General features: G+C 34.6%; 1 protein-coding gene across 1 annotated transcript in view; it reads right to left on the bottom strand.

The window, feature by feature from the left end:
* Positions 1-6,767: 6,767 nt before the first annotated feature.
* LONP2 (lon peptidase 2, peroxisomal) overlaps positions 6,768-18,941 on the bottom strand; it is a 114,719-nt gene continuing 102,545 nt past the window's right edge. The window contains exons 13-15 of the mRNA XM_051979802.1: positions 13,299-13,506; positions 12,573-12,763; positions 6,768-7,214 (exon numbers count right to left, since the gene is read on the bottom strand). Of these exons, the coding sequence (XP_051835762.1) occupies positions 6,993-7,214; positions 12,573-12,763; positions 13,299-13,506 (621 nt within the window). The 3' untranslated portion in view covers positions 6,768-6,992. The remainder of the gene's footprint in view (positions 7,215-12,572; positions 12,764-13,298; positions 13,507-18,941) is intronic.

Raw genomic sequence — 18,941 nt, 5'->3', positions numbered from 1 at the left:
AACTTAACTGGCTTATGAAGTATAGATCTTGAAGTACTTAAATTTATCATGCTAATATTGTATCCTTAATATTTCTTTCCCTCACTGATTTTAAATATACAATCTGGCTGGTATCAGGAGAGGAGAAAAATCACATCTCTCTTTTTTTTGGCTGTTACAAATCTTTGAATCACTATAAATGAATCACTATAAAATGTGGTTTACTATGGTCACAAGAGTATTTTCATATCCACACTCTCATTGGATTAGTGGCCTATCCTTTGGGATAGAGTAGGAATTATAGCCATTTAAAAGATGTGCAGATAGAAAACCAGAAGATAAGGGTATTTTGCTCAAAATGCCAACAATAAATGGTACTTGGGACTTGAACCAAGTTTTTTTTTTTGCCTATGTGTTATATTATACCATGGTACTGTTGACATACTCCAGTATTTACTTTTAGGAATCCTGTTTTGTATCTCTATCAAGTGATACTGTTTTTTAAAAAAATGTTCACATTCTGGTGTCCTAAGTAATCTTGAGATAGATATCGAGATCTCTGGTACTTAACTGCACTTATAATGTGTCTTAGTTTGTGTATAAATTTTTATTTTATTCAGTTTCCATAGTGGGTTGATGGACAGATGAAAATTATGATTAGGAAATCTATTGCTGTCAGTAATGCATTTGCTTGAAGACTAAATTGTTCATTTCAACTATTTACTGCAACATTTATGTTTTTATACTCCCAACACCCACAATTTTTTACCCCACTAATGCATAGCTAACTAACTTGCTACATTTGTAGTTGTTTAATTATGCCTTTGTTTTAAGCAAGTTAATGGACTATAGTAAATTGTTTCTATTTCTGTTGCTTCCCTTATTTTCAGTGAGTCCTGTGCTGGTGAAAATTAGCTTGACAGCAGTGAGGAAATAGATTCTGGTAGATCACCATAAAGGAAGTGACACAGTGGGCAGCATCAATGCCAGCTTTCTCCTCACATGGATTTCTTTGGATAAAAGTACTTCTAGGGGTAAGAGAAGAATTTGTTGACTCCGTCCTGTATAATGACTTTATCCTGCTAAAAGAAATGGGATGAAGACCACCAATTTGAGGAATTAAAATAAATGACAACAGCAACTTCATTGCCCTATAGACTTAAATTTGTAACAACTAAGTTAAATTATTTTTTTCATCTTGAGAGTATTGACTTCCTTTTCTTTGGCTTTTTGTGAAAGAAAGATTCTTTTGATTCTAATGAAAACTTAACAGGCTTTATTTTAATGTGCTAAAATCTCATTTCTGTTCAGGATGAAATCTTGACCAGTGTTTAATATTTGGTTATGAAATTCTGGCTTTAAGTCAGATATGTTGCTATAATCTCTGAATTGAATAAAAGGGAAGTAATTTAACAATATAACATAGCAGTGAAAAAGAGCATGATTTGGCAGAACTTATACCAATATTGGAGTCAGGACTTGAGTTCAAATCTATCCTCAGACATTTAACACTCAGTTGTATGATCCTGGGCAAGTCACTTAACCCCAGTTGCCTGGGAAAAACAACAAAAACCTACAAAAAGACAGTTGAAGTAACTGAGACAGAATTTAAAGTGGGAGTAATAATAGTTAACAGTGTTGGTATAAGGATCAAATGAGATATTTTAAAAGTGTGAAATGCCTGGCCTTAGAAAGTACTTAACATAATTTTTATCATGGTGCTACTACAGTGGAAATTAGAGCTGAATAGTTTTATTTTACATGAGGAAACGGGGACTATGAAACACTAAGACTTTACTAAGATTACAGTGGGCAATATGGCCCCAGTTATTGTTTGAGTTGATTATTCTCTGGGGCTTGGATGACCATAGGTTGTATATCATTGCTTGAGTAGGGAAACATCTAAAAATTCATCTGTAGTCCTCAAATGATTGTTGATTTCCTCCTTCTACCCTACCCTCCTCCCCCAATCCTTAAAACATTACTATAGTTTTCTCTCATTTGGCATGAAGAACTTGTCAGTATTGCCTTTTCATGGAAATGTTCATTTACAAAGTACAGAGCAAATACAGCAAGCACAGTGAGAGATTATGGAGAATATTTTTAATTTAAGTTCAGGAATGTGCTAATTAAATTTGATTTAATTTTTTCCTTTTAAGTCACAGGAACTTTGAATTTGGGTCTTCATGTTTGAAGAATTGAACACACTGATCTCTGCACAGTGCTAAAGGATGACAGTATACTTCTTGTCAGATAAAACCTGATTATTTTCTCATGATGCTTTTTGTTTTCAAAAGCCCCAAAGGCTTATTGTGTTAGCAAGAATATATAAATGCTTGGTAGGGATAAAAATACATGTTAAGGTCAGTGTAAACCACATTCCTTTTATTGTCTTTTTGTTATGGGTGAGACTGGGCTAAGGTAAGAGCATGGCAGTATAGTTGGTAAATTTAGGCATTTAATTTGTAGAATGTAAATTAAACTGATAGTGGATTGCTGAGTGCTCTCATAAGGGGTGAATAATCTTAAAGAGGAAAGAATATGTAGTAGATTTTTCATTGTTGCTGTAGCATATATGCACACCAGTGTTGCATGATCTGTAGTTTGCTTGTAACAATTAAGTAACAAGAGGATCATCCTCACAACTAGAGTTAAATTTGTGCTTTTGAATTTGCAGGACAAAATATCAATCAGCAAGTATTTAAGTGTCTACAATGTGTCAGCATGGCTAAAAGAAACTAAAGCAGGGTGTTCCGAAGAGAAGCTATGAGGTCAAGCCATAGTTTCTTATAAGCTATTCTGCCCCCAAAGAGCTTCCAGCAATTTGCTGCAATAATGATTGGGGGAAAAGAAGCTCAAGATAAATCCAGACTATAAAAAAAGTACCAAAATACCTACAAGCAAAGCCTTGAAGAAAAAGTTGCCTACAACATCAGTTAGAATTCCGAGAAGAAAATGATGTAAGAATTAAAAAATGCTATTATACGTGAAATGAGAGTGATAGAATTGGGGGTTGGGGGGAAGGAAAAGGCTTGAAAAGAACTAATATCTTTGCACAAGAAATATGAAACCTGTCCCAAGTAACAGACTGAAAATTAGAATGGACTAAATAAAAGTTAAAATTCAGTGAGAAAACAAATCAAATTTAAAAATCCAAGAAAATGTAAGGTAACATCAAAAACTGGAAACTGGGTCAGAGAAAACAGTATAAAAGTCATTGGTCTCTAGAATCCCATGATCAAAAAGAGAAACCAAATCACATGCATTTCAAAAAAATATATAAAGAAAATTTGCCTTAGTTAAAACTAGAAGGCAAGGTGAAAATAGAAAGAATCCACTGATTACCTCCTGAAAGAAATTCTAAAATTAAGATCAAGGCAAAAAATCCAGAGCTGCTGAGTAAAAGAAAAGGAATGCTGCAAAGTTAAGTACTCACATACTAGTTAAGATCCTGTAAAATATAGCAGGCACTTAAAGTTCTTAAAGAGTGAAGAATACAGAATGTGATATTTCAGAAGGCAAAGGCTTACAAGAATTTATCAATAAAACAGTATAATTTTGTAGGGGAAAATGATCCTTGGTGAAACACATCAAAGACTTAGAGAACTGAAATACAAACGTGAGTAAAAGAAAGCATAAAAAGGTTTACAAGTGAGTGATTGGAAAGACATAATGGGGGAGTGGAAGGTGATACAAACAACTTCTAACAATTTATTGCCAGCTGGGTTCAGAAAATTAAAAAAGATGGAGGTCCTGAGAGTGATCCGCTCATTTATTTGTTAAATGTTCTGATCTTAAAAGGAAAAAGGGAGGGGGAAGATAAAGAAAAAAGGAATTGGATAGGTATTTAACTCATATTAGAAATCTGCCATGAGTGCACTGGGAACAAATGTCACTTGAACATTGTTACACATTGATCAAGAATGAAGTAACTGACCACAACATACATTATACCAACAATGCTGTTTAAAAATTTTTTTAAAAAAAGATTTTAAACTCCTGTCAACATATTGATACTCAGTGATTTGGAATGTTTCTTGCTTACTGATAGAGAGGTGATTGACTAGAGAGTGAAATACATTTTAGGATAAAAAGTATTTTGAGTAAGTATATCTATGGCTGTGCTACTCTTTCCTTTTACATCTCCCTTCCTATCCACACAGACCTTCCGGGAAGGGAGAGGGGACGCTTAAATGGGGGGGGGGGGGGGGGGAAGGTTTAAAAAATGGCTTAAAAAAAAAAGATCCTATAAATTATATAGATTGAGGGGAATGGAAGGAGGGTGGAGGAAGGGGGGAGGGGAGAGGATAAGGGAGGGACTTGGGGGAAATGGGAGGGGTCTGGCTAGTGGAATAGAAATAAAGTAGTAAATTTTAGCATAGATAGGAAACTAGAGAAACACACACAACTAAACGGTAGAATTTATTGGGAAAAAGTAGGGATAGTAATCATCGATCTCAAAATCAAAAGTCAAAAAAGATAATGTGTCAGCCATATTAATAGTTTTTTATAACTATTCACAACAGATAAGTATAAGGTTGAAATAATGCAGGGGTATAAGAAATTGGTGGGCTTTAGAAAAATATGGGAAAATTTGGACCTACCGAGGTTGATAGCACTTTCAGAGAAACAGACAAGATGTCTATAATACAATATATACATCTATCTATATATATATATACATTAATATCTATGCTTAACTAGCCTGCTTGAGGGAGAAGAAGGGAAGAAAAGGAAATAAACTGCAGAGCAGAGAAGAAAACCTACAAGAAAGCAAACAGACAGTTCTGAATACAATGTGTTCTGTTATACTTTATTGAAATGGAAATTTTTTGAAAATAAAAACCGCAAATAAATTGATGGACCTCAAATTAAGAAACATTGTCCTAAAGGTTTTTATTCAGGATGTCTAATGAAGTCACTCTTAGCGACTATTCTGATTCTTTTTGCTCTTGTAAGAGAGCTGCAAAGATGCTCCTAGACTCGGGGGGGGGGGGGGGGGGGGGGGCGTGAGGGAGGAGAGGGGGGATAATTCTGGATAGTTCAAAAGACAGTATTTGTCCCCTTGGAGGACCTACCATTCATGCTTTGTATTTCTTGGAACGTGTTTTTTGATCCTTAGTAATTAAATGCTGTTGAATCCTCCTGCACCTGGACCAGGAAGCTGCAGTTCAAGGTTGACCAACAGAAGATCTCCTTAGCTGCTATCAGGAAAATATTCCCAAATAAGGTGTAGTTCGAGTGTCCTATTGTTTCTACACACTCACTTTCCAACTGAATCAAGCTGTTTAATTATACTGGGAGCTGGAAGGATTGAGATGGATTTACCTTTCATTTACTTGGTCTGCAACCAACCCTCCTCCCTTTCCTGCTCTCAGGGTACTTTTTTTGGTCTGTCAGTTTTCTTCTCAAGTACCAATGGAGAGAAGTCTCTGTACCACTCATAAGCCCTGTAATGAAACTACTTTTAAATATTACAGTAGTAAGTAATATTTAGTAAGTAATTTTCTCTCTTTGGATGGAAGATAGAAAAGCTGAGTAGCTATTAGTAATAATAAGAGTGAAGAAATAGTATAATCAAATATTTTGAGTTTGAATGAAAGGTATATCTTTAAAATAGTTTTAATTGCATAGTTTTATAATATGGAGTTCTTGGTAATTGTATTTCAATAAAATTGTTTATTGGGGGAGGGGGAGAGGGTGTGTGTGTGTGTGTGTGTGTGTGTGTGTGTGTGTGTGTGTGTGTGTTATTTTTTAAGGTGGTTTCAAAGTGATTTGCCCAGAGTCACACAGCTAGTGAATGTAATTGAAAGTCCAAGGCTGCATTTGAACTGAAGCCCTCCTGACTCCAGGGCCAGTGCTCTATCCACTGCACCATCTCTAACACCCCCCCTTCCATTAACCATGCCTAAAGTGGAAGCCAGCTATGTAGACCAAATGCTCACCAGCCCTACTTATCTTCATAGTGGATAAAGTCCATGAGAGTAGAAAATTATAGCCTGAAGGGCACAATTTAAAGAGCTGAATTTAGAAATTAAAAGATAATTTTTTTAAAAGCAATCTTATAAAGTGATGAGTCAAGTCTTTGAATACACACACACACACTTTTTAACATATTTAACCTGTATGGGACTACCACCTGCCCTCTAGGAGAGGGGGTGGAGGAGAGGAGAAAAATTGAAACAAGTTTTTGCAAGGGTTAATGTTGAAAAAATTACCCATACATATGTTTCGTAAATAAAAAGCTATAATTAAAAAAGTTTTATATATATATGTGTGTGTATATATATATGTGTGTGTATATGTATATACGCGCCACACTTTAGAAGAATATATCATATAAAATAATAAAACCAAATCGTTAAGTGAACCTTTTTAATGTGTAAAGTAATAGATCTTATGTTATCATTTAGGAATTATTAACTTTGGCCTTTTTTTGTATGCATTAAGAGATCCTGAATGAATCTCTTATGACTGATTCACTGAAGATTAGATATGACAGACATTACCTGAATAAGGGAAAATGACTTACTTAAACTTGTTTCATTGATCAAGGGAGTTCCATTCTACTGCTTGAGGCAACATCTTTACAACTTTAGAAAACTTAAAACACTGGAAAGGAATTTAAATGGGTCCTAAGATCTAGATTGTGTCAGAAGTAGGACTAAAACCTAGGTTCTTGCAGGCTCTTGATAGCAGTTCTATGCTGATTAAGCATAAATTTAAAAAAAAAAAAAAAACACCTAAAATTGGAAGTAAAATCATTCATGTTAATCTGTATAACAGTCTGATAGATTAATATGAGTTTATTAAATAACCATCTGCTTACATATATTAGCCAATACAATCAAAATCTCATTAATTTCTGTTTTAATTAAATATGGTCTATTGATTAGTAACCAGTCAATCAGCAAACAGTAATATACCCTCAAAAATGATTAGAAAGTTTAATTTTGGTACTTCATTCCTGTTTTTAAATTTCAAAAACTTGGAAGTTTGGATCAATTATCTGCTTAAAGTTTACTGTTTATGAGACCAAGCCTAGTTTTGATTGAAAAACCTCCATCAAAAGCTGCATTAAGAACTTCGTCTAGGCAGGTTGCTGTGATAAAGGTCAAATCCTGGCGCACGTTGCTTGGAATCTCTTCAAGATCTTTTTCGTTTCTCTGTGGAATGATGATTCGTTTCAGTCCAGCTCTATGTGCTGCTAGAACTTTATCTTTAATTCCACCCACCTAACAAAAATAAATGGAGAAAAGATAGTTGAGAGGCAATAAGGTAAACTTATCAATAACACATACCCAGCTCTCTGGAATTTTCAGATATATTTCAGAATATTTTGCAATATTCAGTTATATATATTTATATATAGTATTCTGTATAAATAATGGTTATGGGGTTAAGTGAGGAAACCACTTTGATTAATCATCTCCTAAGTGTTAGGCTATTCATTCTTTGTTCTAGAAGAGGACCAAGACATCAGGGAAGTGACATTGTAGTTTTAAGTGAAATAGGTTTTGCAAAGTCACCAGCCTCACTCTCTTCCAGAGTCTTCTGGGTCCAATGGCAAGATACAGACCAAAACGACTAGAGATGATCTTAGATGCATGTGAGAGACATGCCTTTTAAGCTAAAGTCTTAATTTCCCAGGTCTTAATTCGTCTGAAGTAATTAAGGCAAGGTAAGAAATGAGACAGAGAATGACTTTTTTTTTTTTTAATAGTAAAAAAAAAAATTCTTGCAGGGGAAGATCCTCATGGTTTTTAGCCAAAACTGAAATAGCTGCTGCTCAGGATCCATCAGAATCCAAATGTAGACCTTAAACATTCTACAATTCAGTGTTCTTACAAACAATGATGTGGAATGTGAAGGTCAGCGCTAGCATTCTGAATTGTACTTGTATGAGAATTCATGGTTAGTAAAATTGTAAAACTTGCAAAAACTTATGTAAATTCATTTTTAAAATGGCTGAAAAATAGTTTCATGTATTAAAAGATTCTTACGAGAAAAGAATTTGTAGAGGTATGGAAAACATCTGTCTTTAAAATATTTGAAGGTACACCAGTAAAGAATTATATTTATTTTGATTTGCCATTGAGGGCAGCACTAAGAACAATTAAGGTAAATTATTACGTCAAGCAAATTTAGCTGATCCCTTCAAAAAGCTATCCCTAAGTAAGTTGGACAACATCTTGATTGCCCATTGCCGGAAAGAAGGAATTCTTTCAAGTGTTGAACTAAGTATTTAGTCAAGTCTGAAATTCTGTAAATGTTTGTGAATTTATTTTTAAGTTTCAAGGTCATGGGATTTTAAAATGGAAATGACCTTAAATCATTTTTAGTTTAACTTCATTTAGCAGAAGAATAAACCAAGGAAGCCCAGAGATGTAAAGTAAATTAGGGTCTCAGGGATCCATATATGTAAAAATTTGAGAATTTTTTTTTGGGGAGAGGGGACAAGGCAACTGGAGTTAAGTGACTTATCCAAGGTCACACGAGTTTTTAAAAAAACACACCTTTTTTAAGATTTGCCTTTGAGATTTTAAAAGGATTGCAAATGAGAAGTACTGATGAGGTTATTCCCCGAGGCAAGCAGGGAAAGGCACAGATGGGAATCAGCTCAACATTACAGGGACATCCTTTGTAGAGGGAGTGGGTGAGACCTTATCCAATCATGTCAAGTCCCTGAGGTTAAATTTCCCCTATAAAATCTGCCTGTAGCCCACTCCATCTTTGCATGATCCTTTTGGGTCAGTCAGGCAAGTGTTCTGCCTCAAAGTGTATGTCTTCCTATCCCTCATCCTTATAGCTAAACTAATTTTTCTAGGTTGCTAAACTCCTTTATAGACTAAGTTTTCTTATTAGCCAATGTATATAGTTCCACCTCATGGAGTATTTCCTTTCTCCTGTGGGTTAACACTGAGGATCTTGTCTTTTCCATTGTTACTATGTATATTTATCATTTCTGATATCTATTTTACCTCTTACTTTATCAACCTTTTCTCATAAATAAACTATAAATAGGCCATTGTGAATTCATCACATGATTGAACTTCAATATTTGGTGCCAATCAATCATAACACACATAAATTTTAGCCTTTATCAGATTGCATGCTATCTTGGGGAGGGAGAAGGTAAGGGAAGAAAGGAGAGAGAAAAATTTGGAATAGAACAGTCTTACAAAAATGAATGTTTAAACTTTTTTTTCCTTGATTTTTTTTTTTTTTTATAAAAGCTTTTTCAAAACATGCACGGATAAATTTTTCAACATTGACCCTTGCGAAAACCTTGTGGTGTTCCAAATTTCTTCTCCCTTTCTCCGCACGCTCTCCCCTAGATAGCAAGCAATCCAATAAATATGAAACCTATCTATTTGGAAAAAATAAAATACAAGGCAAAAACAAGACACCTTTATGAGTAGTAGCAATTTGAAGATTAATATTGATTTATTCTTGGAGAGTCTACCCTACAATAGTCAGCCTAAAAGATTTTGTTTGTTTGGAGAAAAACTTTTATTTATCATTCCTAAATGTTTTTTTTCCTAATCTTGGAGACACAATCAGTAGGTGGCCAAATGACCCTTCCTACCATTTCTATATGTTTCTGCTTTCTCATCCCCATATCCCTCAGAGTTCTCTCCAGGATCCTCTCCAACTTTAGTCTCCCTTTAATTTTGACTTCATTTTATCATTATTACATTTTCCTTCATCTTAGACATTTTCCTTTAAGTAATTACTGCATATATCTTCTTTTGTACTATTATCACATGCTAGTAGTCCAGGAAAGAAAAAAAATGTGCTTTGCCTCATACTCATCAAAATCATTCAGCAGTATTTACTCTGTGGAGATTCCATCCATTACTTCAAACAAACCAAGACCTGGGAAAGAATTTAACTTAGGGTGAGGCCATCTGCTGCATCAAGTCATCTTGGCTTTTGTCTTGCCATCAGACTCCAATGAGTGGAGGAGAGAGTGAGGCTGATGACTTTGCTTGGCTCTACTTGACTTAAATCCAGTTCACGTGCAAGCCAAGGCATTACTGTAGTAACATCATTGATCCTTTTCGAGAACAAAAGGATGAATGCAAGCTTATATCTTCTCAAACCTTGACAATTCATCAATGTCCAACTCTCATGACCTGTAGTACCGAAACTCGGCTACACAAGGATATCCTCCTTCACTTACACTAGAGGCTCAGAGATCATCTGGGTTCAATGCCCCCATTTTATATGTCAGGAAAACAACGAAAAGGAGGCTAAATAATGTGTCCAAGGACATGAAAGAGTAAATAGAAGCAAAAATTTGAATCCATATCTCTGACTCCATAGTTGGCACTCTAATTTTGCATTCTACTTTCAAGATTAAAAATTAATATTCCTCTGACTGTAACAACGTAGCTTATATTTCTGCTTCAATCCTAAACCTACTCTTTTTCCTTTGTTGTTTGTTGCTTGTTTCAGTCATACCTGACACTTTGTCACTATGTTGTAGGGCTTTCCTGGCAGAGATACTGGTGTGTTTTGCCATTTCCTTCTCAATATCATTTTCCAGATAAGGAGCAGAGGCAACTAGGGTTAAGTGACTTGCCCGGGTCATACAGCCAATGTCTGAGGCTGGATTTGAACTCAGGTCTTCCTGACTCCAGGAAGGCCCCGTGCTCGATCAACTGAGCCACCTAGATCTTCCTATACTTTACCTTTACTTGTGATTTAGAATTATTGCAATACTCATCTAAGCTATTCTTCTTGTTCATTTTCCTAAAAAAAAACCATAAAAAAGCTTAAATAGTAAGATTTTCTTTTTCCACAATCTTGACCTTATTGTTAGTTAACAAGTTCAGTTGTCTACTATACCAACTGACAAAGCTCTAGCTCCCTTTTATCACTGCTCTTCCCTCTGCCAACCTCTGATCCTTAATTTTTTCATTCCTATTTATGCTGCTGAACAATGTTTGTTAGAAGCAATCACTTCTATTCTGTGATCTGATTTCCCCTAGGCTCTTAATAGTATTGCTTTTATTTTTAACTACTATTCTCCTGACACCTGTTGTGTCAAACCATATCTTATCAAATTTCCTATTCTCCTTCTCCTCAGCAAAGGTTCTTAATCTTCTACTTAAGAAAACATCTGTAAGCCCCCATTTCTATATCTCATCTTCTTGACCTCTCTCTTCCATTAGCTTGCTCCCTTGTTCCTCATTCCCCCTTCCTATCAACTAAAAAATGTTCAGCTCTCCCTTAATGAGTAAAAATAATTTTGACTTGGCCATTCAAATTATCTTCTCTGCTAAATTCAGAAAAATCAGTCTATCCTTATTTCACATTTCAGACTTCATCTATCTGGTTCTAAGGTTAATACTAATCTCTTAATTGCAAAACTTTATGGCTTTTTTATTCCTCATCCTTAATGACCCTGTTGTACCTTTTGACAGAGTCCATCCCCTCTTTCCTTCTAAATGGTCCTCCTATCCTTGATTTTTGACTGTTTTCTCCTGGTTCTCCTGTCCATTTCTTCTAAGTCTTCTTCAGGTCCAATTTTTTAACCATGAGTATCCACAGGTATTCTAAATCCTGCTGTTTTTTCAAATACTATGTCTATCCAAATGATTTATTCTTATAAGGATCACCATATTCATCTATAGTTTCCTGAGTACTGTATTACCATCTGTATATAATTCATAAGCAGGATGTCTTCTATAATAAGCCTTTCATATTAAATGTAAACACAAATGGTACTATATCCTCTTCCCCTCCTCAAATTCCTTATTTTTTGTCAAGGGTACCACTTCATTCACTCTGAATAAATCAAACCTGACAAATTGGAGAATCTATTTCTACAACATCTCGTATCATTCTTCTTTCCTACTCACATAACCACTTTCTTAAGTTCATGGCCTTATTATCTTTCATGTGGATTATTGCAATAGCGTTCTGATTGGTTTTCCTGATTCTAATCTTTTCCTTTCCATCTTCTAAAAAGTTACCAAATTGATATTCCTTAAACACAGACCTAACCGTGTAAATTCTCCTGCTTAAGAAACTCCATTGGTTTGCACATGCCTCTACAGGAGACTTTATTTGGTTTTTAAAGCACTTCATAATTTGACTCCAACCTATCTCTCCAGTTGATTTTACATTTTCCCCCTTCTCCCACTTTGTTCTAGTCAAATTAGTCTATTTATTGTTCTCATATACAACATTCCAAGAACTACTCTTCTTTCCCCATTGGTGCCCTTGCTTCTTCAAATTACTTCATTTTTTTCTTTATGCCTTTTGTATTCCCTATTCCCTATTTTGTATAGTTGTTTCTTTCTTGTAGAAAATAAGCTTCCTGAAGGATGAGACTATCTTTTGTCCTTTTTTTGGGGGGAGAGGAGGGAAGGTTAGGAAGGAAGATACCCAGTACTTCATACATCATGTCTGTTGAATTAATTATGTCAAAATTCTTATGACCTGACAGTGAAGGTAAAGATGACAAACCTGTTACCCTTGGATTAGGGGAAATTGAGGGAATTTTGGTGACTCAAACATGGAGAAATTGAGAAAAACTCTTAATTTGAATCAATGCAAATAGATTCCCTCTTGCTACTTACTGGAAGAACAAGACCTCTCAGTGTAATTTCTCCAGTCATGGCTACATCTGAACGCACCAACCGCCCACTAAAAAGTGAGGCAAGGCAGGTTACTATAGTAACTCCAGCAGATGGTCCATCTTTTGTGACAGCTCCAGCTGGGAAGTGCAGATGGATGTCTGTGTTGTCAAGCAGATCAAAACTTCCAGAAGCTATTATTAAAGAAGAAAAAAAAATTAAGTAGAAAATCAAAACCTGTATTTTTCTTGGTCTTTGTACTTGGGACTTTCCCTTTCCATTAGTCTTTTAGAATCATTTTAATATGTTGCTATATTGAGTCCAAAAGCTCTTTGAAACTTCAAATGAGCCAAAGTTGATAGTTATTTTTACAAATAACATTGTCTTCTGAATTTTCTAGCTGTTGTAATCCACATAAAAAATCTAAAGAAGGGGGATGAGAACTTAAACTTTGCATTCTTTTTGTTATCATGTTTCTATACTAAAAATAGGTTAATCAACTCATAAGTGTATGTGTATTTTTCAAAAGTATTTCTTACTAATCACTATCATTATAGGAAGAAATTAATATATAGATGATTTGAGAAGACAGTTCAGTTATAAGGGACTTATTTAATGTCATACAATAAAATAACTTATAAGATAATCTAAGAAAACATCTCATCTGGATGGCTCATATTATAAATCCAAAACTAAATTATATACCATTTCTGTTTAAGGGTCACATACCATTTGTCAGGTGATACTTCTTTGCATTGCTGCGTAGCCAACTGATTGCAAGATGTGCAGACTCCTTCATGACATCTCCCAACTGTCCAGTCAATGTTAACTGACCTTCACCATCCATTCGACTTGCTTCTACAAACATAATCTCTCCACCTAAAGGACTCCAGACTAAGCCTATTGCCACTCCTGGCTGACTCAAACGTTCAGATACCTTAAAAAAAAAAAAAAAATTACCAGGGCTGTACTTAACACTATTAACAATTCTTTCAACATTTCTTTTTTATCAACACTATTTCAGTAAAGCTTTATGCTCTCCCGTCTCACCCCGCCAAGAATTTTAACTACTAACATTTAACTCGAACTACTTACCTTTTGGCTTTCTACCAATAGTAACTTAACTTCCTTGTTGTAATTTGGCATACATTATCTTAAGTTTAAAGAAACTAAATATGAATAATTTTGGCTTTAAGGACTGCATGGGCCAGAGGTATTAACACCTGCCCTGCTTATCAAGGAACAAACCTACTGTTCTAGCTACTCAAGTGTCAATATTATCTTGCATATTCTCCTACTGTTACTCCAAAGCCTGTCTTATTTCATGTACACTGATTTCAAGAAGAGGAACAAATCCATTATATAACAAGAGTATTTAAGAGAAGTGTTCGTCTTGGATATTGTAGACCCTAAGCTCAATGATTGTAGACCCTAAGCTCAATGCAGTGTGAGCTAATGCAAAGCAAATCCTTTCTTCTCTGTAGTATAATCTAGAATTTCCTTTAGGTCTGATTTGAGGCCTATCTACAAGAAGGTATAGCACATCCTCTTTAAATTTCAATTTTCACATTTTCAGAAATAATAGCAGAGGAAAGCTGGGTAATAGCATCATAGATTTCTTCATTTGAAATGGAATGTCTATGGTTCCTTACCTTTTAAAACTTGAAAAGTCTTTTTTTTTTTTTTCCTACAGGAAGCACTTTTATTTGGATACTCAGGATATTGTGATCTTTTAGAGAAGAACCTAACAATTTAGCATTTACTTGGTCATATGCTTTCTTCACTAAAGATGTTCAAAAAGACAAGTAGCAACTCTTGCTTTTTTTTTTTGCTCCTCTTTGGTAGTTCTCTACTACAATCATTTTACACACAATAATTTATATCTAACAATAAACTTCCCCTAATAACTAGTGCAGATCAGTACCATCTCTGCGAGTTAGAGCATCAGAGAGGCCTCAAGGCCAAGGGTACTGAGAACTGAAGGTATTTGGGTCACACAGTTAGTATGTGGTAAAGGCAGGACTTTTTTTTTATCTGACTCAGTTCAGGAAGAGCTATCTTCTCTATTTCTTGCTGTCATGCATTATTTTATAATATTTCCTGCTAACTGACAAAATCTACTTATTTAAAAAATCTAGAGGCAGCTAGGTGGTGCAGTAGATAAAGCACCAGCCCTGAAGTCAGGAAGACCTGAGTTCAAATGTGGCCTCTGACTAATAACACTTCCTAGCTGTATGATTCTGGGCAAGTCACTTAAACCCAATTGTCTCAGCCAAAAAAAAAAAACTAAACTTGTCATTTCTAGTAAGCTGTATACAAAATAATTTCCCAAGCTAGTTAAGAATCTTTCATATTGACCAATAAAGAATATGTTTAAATTTGGACATTAGTCATTAGCTCATTCACTTTTTGGTTAGTCCTTTCTCTGACAAACCTTTCTCAGGTTTTTGATTGGTTTGGTTTTCTTTTTCTTTTCTTTTTTTTTTTTTTTTGCACATCTGTTTCAATAATGTACAAAAGAAACAGATTTAGGGATGGGTGCTAGGCCAATCTGTTATTATCCCACTGTCACTTATAAATGTTTGTTGGATTGGATCATTAAGCTTCTTAAGGGAGACATTTAAATATGCAGAGTTGTGTGTGTTGCACCGTCTAATAGGTGATAATCATGAAAGAAGCATTCAAATTAATTATATGCTATCAATGTTGTCTTGGATGAGTCCAAAGTGCAGACTCTATAGGATGGAGGTTTTGTTGTGTTTTTTTAAACTATTTATTTTTATATTAAAAAAAAAAAAACCCTGATATATTAATGTTCTAAGGCTTATAATGCACTCTTTTCAGAACAACCCTTTGAGATGGCCCCATTTTACAAATAAGGGCCTTATTACATAGGATCACAGGATTTGGAGTGAGAAGGAATTTTAAAATGATTTTAATCAATCTCTTGATTTTACAGATGAAGAAACTGGGTCTTAAAAAAGTTAAATAAGTTGCACAAAATTAGACAAAGAGAATACAGTTCCAAGGCAGTACTTTTTATAGGACATCCTCTGATCACATATCTAGCAGGTAGCAGAGCCAGCGCTAGAAAAAACACCTAATGAATAAGAGCACTTATGTGATTTTTGGGGATACTTCATATGGTTTTCTTTAATAGCTTCCTCTGACTGTATTAAAAATTAGGTGACATAGATGCATATTATTCACTTCAGTTTTCAAAATTTCATTGCCTGTACTGGCTTGATGCTTTGACTTTTCTAAGAAAAGATTATGAAATCAAGGGATTATCCTTAAAAATAGCCTTTGTTTTCCCCCTCTTATGCTATATAATATAGAGTCTAATGAGCATGGGGACTGTAATTTTTTCATTTGCTTTGTAGACTTCATTATAATCTTAACAAAGATAATTCTTCCTTTAAATTACCAAACCAACATTCCTTCTCAAATTCCAAAATAAAAGCATCATCTATAAGATGACTTCCCATGCAACTTTTTACAAATGGGAAATTCTCTTTAGGTTAATCTACCATTAGTAGATTAGTACCAAAATTACAGGAGCTTCTAAATTATAAAAAGGTTGCCATAGGTCACCTACAAAAAAATTGACTCTCCTGATTATCTCCTCCATAATGAATCAGAACATTAAGGTTATAGACAAGGGAAAATGCTTTAAACTTTGCTTAAAATAGAAACCCACAAAGTTGTAAGGGAATAGCTAATGCCTTATTTCTAACTAAATCAGTTTGGAATTTAAGATGTTTCAGGACCAAGCTGTATCAACTGATCCAGTATACTTTTTTTAATCCATAAGGCAAAGAAAATAGGATGAAAACTTTTATTTTAAATTTACAAGATTTTTTTTTTTTCATCAATTATTTGGGCTAACTAGGATTAACTCTCTTTGTATACAAATTAGAGGTATTTTAAACTTTGGACAAAATAGTACCATCCTTTGTTGTGTTTGTGTGAGTGGTTCAATTTAAGAGTTTGTTGATGTATAATTAAAATAAAGTTGGATGATTTCTAAAATCTGAATGGAATCAAGAAATGCAAACAAAAATGTAATACTGATGTTGGAAAGACCAGAAAACCAGATAAACCAACCGATTCTTCTGGCTACAATGACTGATTTTTTGAGATAAAAAACTGAAGAAATTTACTTGGCAAAAACAAGAAATATTTATTTACCTGTTGTTCTAGGCCTCTTTTATAACTGCCAACTACAGTAAGACTTTTCCAAAATCAGAGCTTACTGTTCTTATTTAGAGCTGGCTTAGTATGTAAAGTAACCTATATAGAGTATTGTATAAATTATAATCTGCATCACAAGTCCACAAATATCAAGAACCCATTTGACCTTTATCTTTTGGGAAATTCTATTTGGCTAAAAAGGTAGGTAGTTGACCTAGATCACTAATATATCAGCCATCTTTAAGAGTACTCTCAGCTAGATAGAATGGATCCATGGAGCTAACTGTTACAAAATTCTCTTTGTTGATTCTAAAAAATTCTCTTTTTTATATTCCTGGTAGCTACTGATGGTACCTTGAATTCAAGAAACATCTGTGATTTCATCAGCATAGGGTAGAAACAATAACTGACATTTTATATAGCTCTTGGTTATTATTTCCATTTTACAGATGAAGAAACTAGATCCGAGATAGGAAGTGATTTGCCCTAATAAATGCCAGAGGGTAGTATGTGTATTCAGGGCTTTCTGATTCCACACTCAGACCTTTATCTTCTATGTCACATTCCTTCTATGTCTTGCACAAACAGGAGGAGTTTAGTATACACTTTGACCACTTTAAAAAAAAAGATACTAAAAATGGTATTTTGTCCATTTGGCATTTTTTCCCTAAATATAAGCACTGGGAAAGCAGAACTTGATATTTCAGCTCTCATAGTTTAGATTTTTTTTGTGCTTTTCTCACAAAGGTGTTATGAAAAAGTTAAGAGTTAATGGCCATTATTATTGACCAGACTAGCTAGACAGTTTGGAGGAACCCCCAGAATATTACTTCCTCTGCAAATTTGGGGCAGATCAAAGTTCTTTCCTTTAAGACCTAAGCTATTGAGCTCAAAGAGAAAATTTGGAAAGAGTAACAAGATACCCTCCAGATTCACATAAATACAAAAGTGTTGATTTGCACAGAGAACAAAAACTCCATAAATAAAATGAAATGAAATTCCTTTATGGGGGATTAATGTTTAGAACATTTAAACTCTGCTTATAAAGTGTCTAATCTACTCTTTCTCATAGCAACAAGAGTTCCAGCAATGTCTCCAAAAATAATATCCATAAAAAAGTTTGGAGGAAGTTTGAAGTCTATGTCCATCATACATGGATCATGAATCAGAAGTGGAAGTGATCTCTAAGGTCATCTAGTCTGATCCCTGCATCTAGGGATGTCACCAGTAAGGTGACTGATGGCCAGAGACCACAGGAGAGGATGGGGCAAAGACTGGGATTCAAACTCAAGGCCTCTGACTCCAAATCCATTAGGCTTTCTACTCTTCCACATTAGCAGTATGGATTATGCTTGCATTGTCCTAATCTAATTATTCTTACTGAACTGCTCGAATGTTACAATTAAATTGATTAAATGGATTAAAGTGGTCCCCAATGACACTTAAAGTCAGTATCTTAACCATTTTTAGGGCTTTATAATCTTTCAGAGCAATAAAGCAGAATTTCCTAAAGTTAAGAAGCTTAATGTCCAGAATCCCAAGGTTTTATCTTTGCTTACATGTTCAAATTGATGTTATCCTAAGATCTTAAAACCCTGGAGAAACGCCACTTCAAAGGCACTCAACGTCCTATAAGCAGCTCTAAGTAATTCTGACAGATTTTGCTTTCTATCACACCTGTGCTCAAGACAATCTTTATGTACTGAAAAATCTATACAAATACAAACCCATTTCTATAAAAGGGAACATGAGATAAGGTGGGACTTTAGTCAAACAATTTCCATTGGTAGTCAATCCAAATATCCAATAAGGGTGATTACTTTTTACCACTCACCCTATGATGAAATGAACCTTCATGTCATGAATGAGGTAGATGCATTGATTGTACTTCTGAATAAAGATGTACCAAAAAATATTAACACTTTCCCCTGAAAAGTTTTCCTAGTGGCTTAGCTAATTACAAAAACAAGATAAAATGTATTAAGGAAGACTACTTCATTCACAGACACACACCTATTTCAAGCAACTTCCTCAAGTTCTCATCACCTTTCCAGGTTTGACAGTCTCTTGGAAGCTCTGGGGCTAAGAAGTTTATGTGATGTAGGAAGGAAAGGAAATGGGTGGAGACACATATACTAATTTGAGCCAGGAAGGAAATAACAATAGAACAATATGCTG

Source organism: Antechinus flavipes, chromosome 2 (genome assembly GCF_016432865.1).
Source record: "Antechinus flavipes isolate AdamAnt ecotype Samford, QLD, Australia chromosome 2, AdamAnt_v2, whole genome shotgun sequence".
Taxonomy (NCBI): domain Eukaryota; kingdom Metazoa; phylum Chordata; class Mammalia; order Dasyuromorphia; family Dasyuridae; genus Antechinus; species Antechinus flavipes.
The sequence above is the reverse complement of the archived record's forward strand: the minus strand, read 5'-3'. Positions and strand labels throughout refer to the sequence as shown.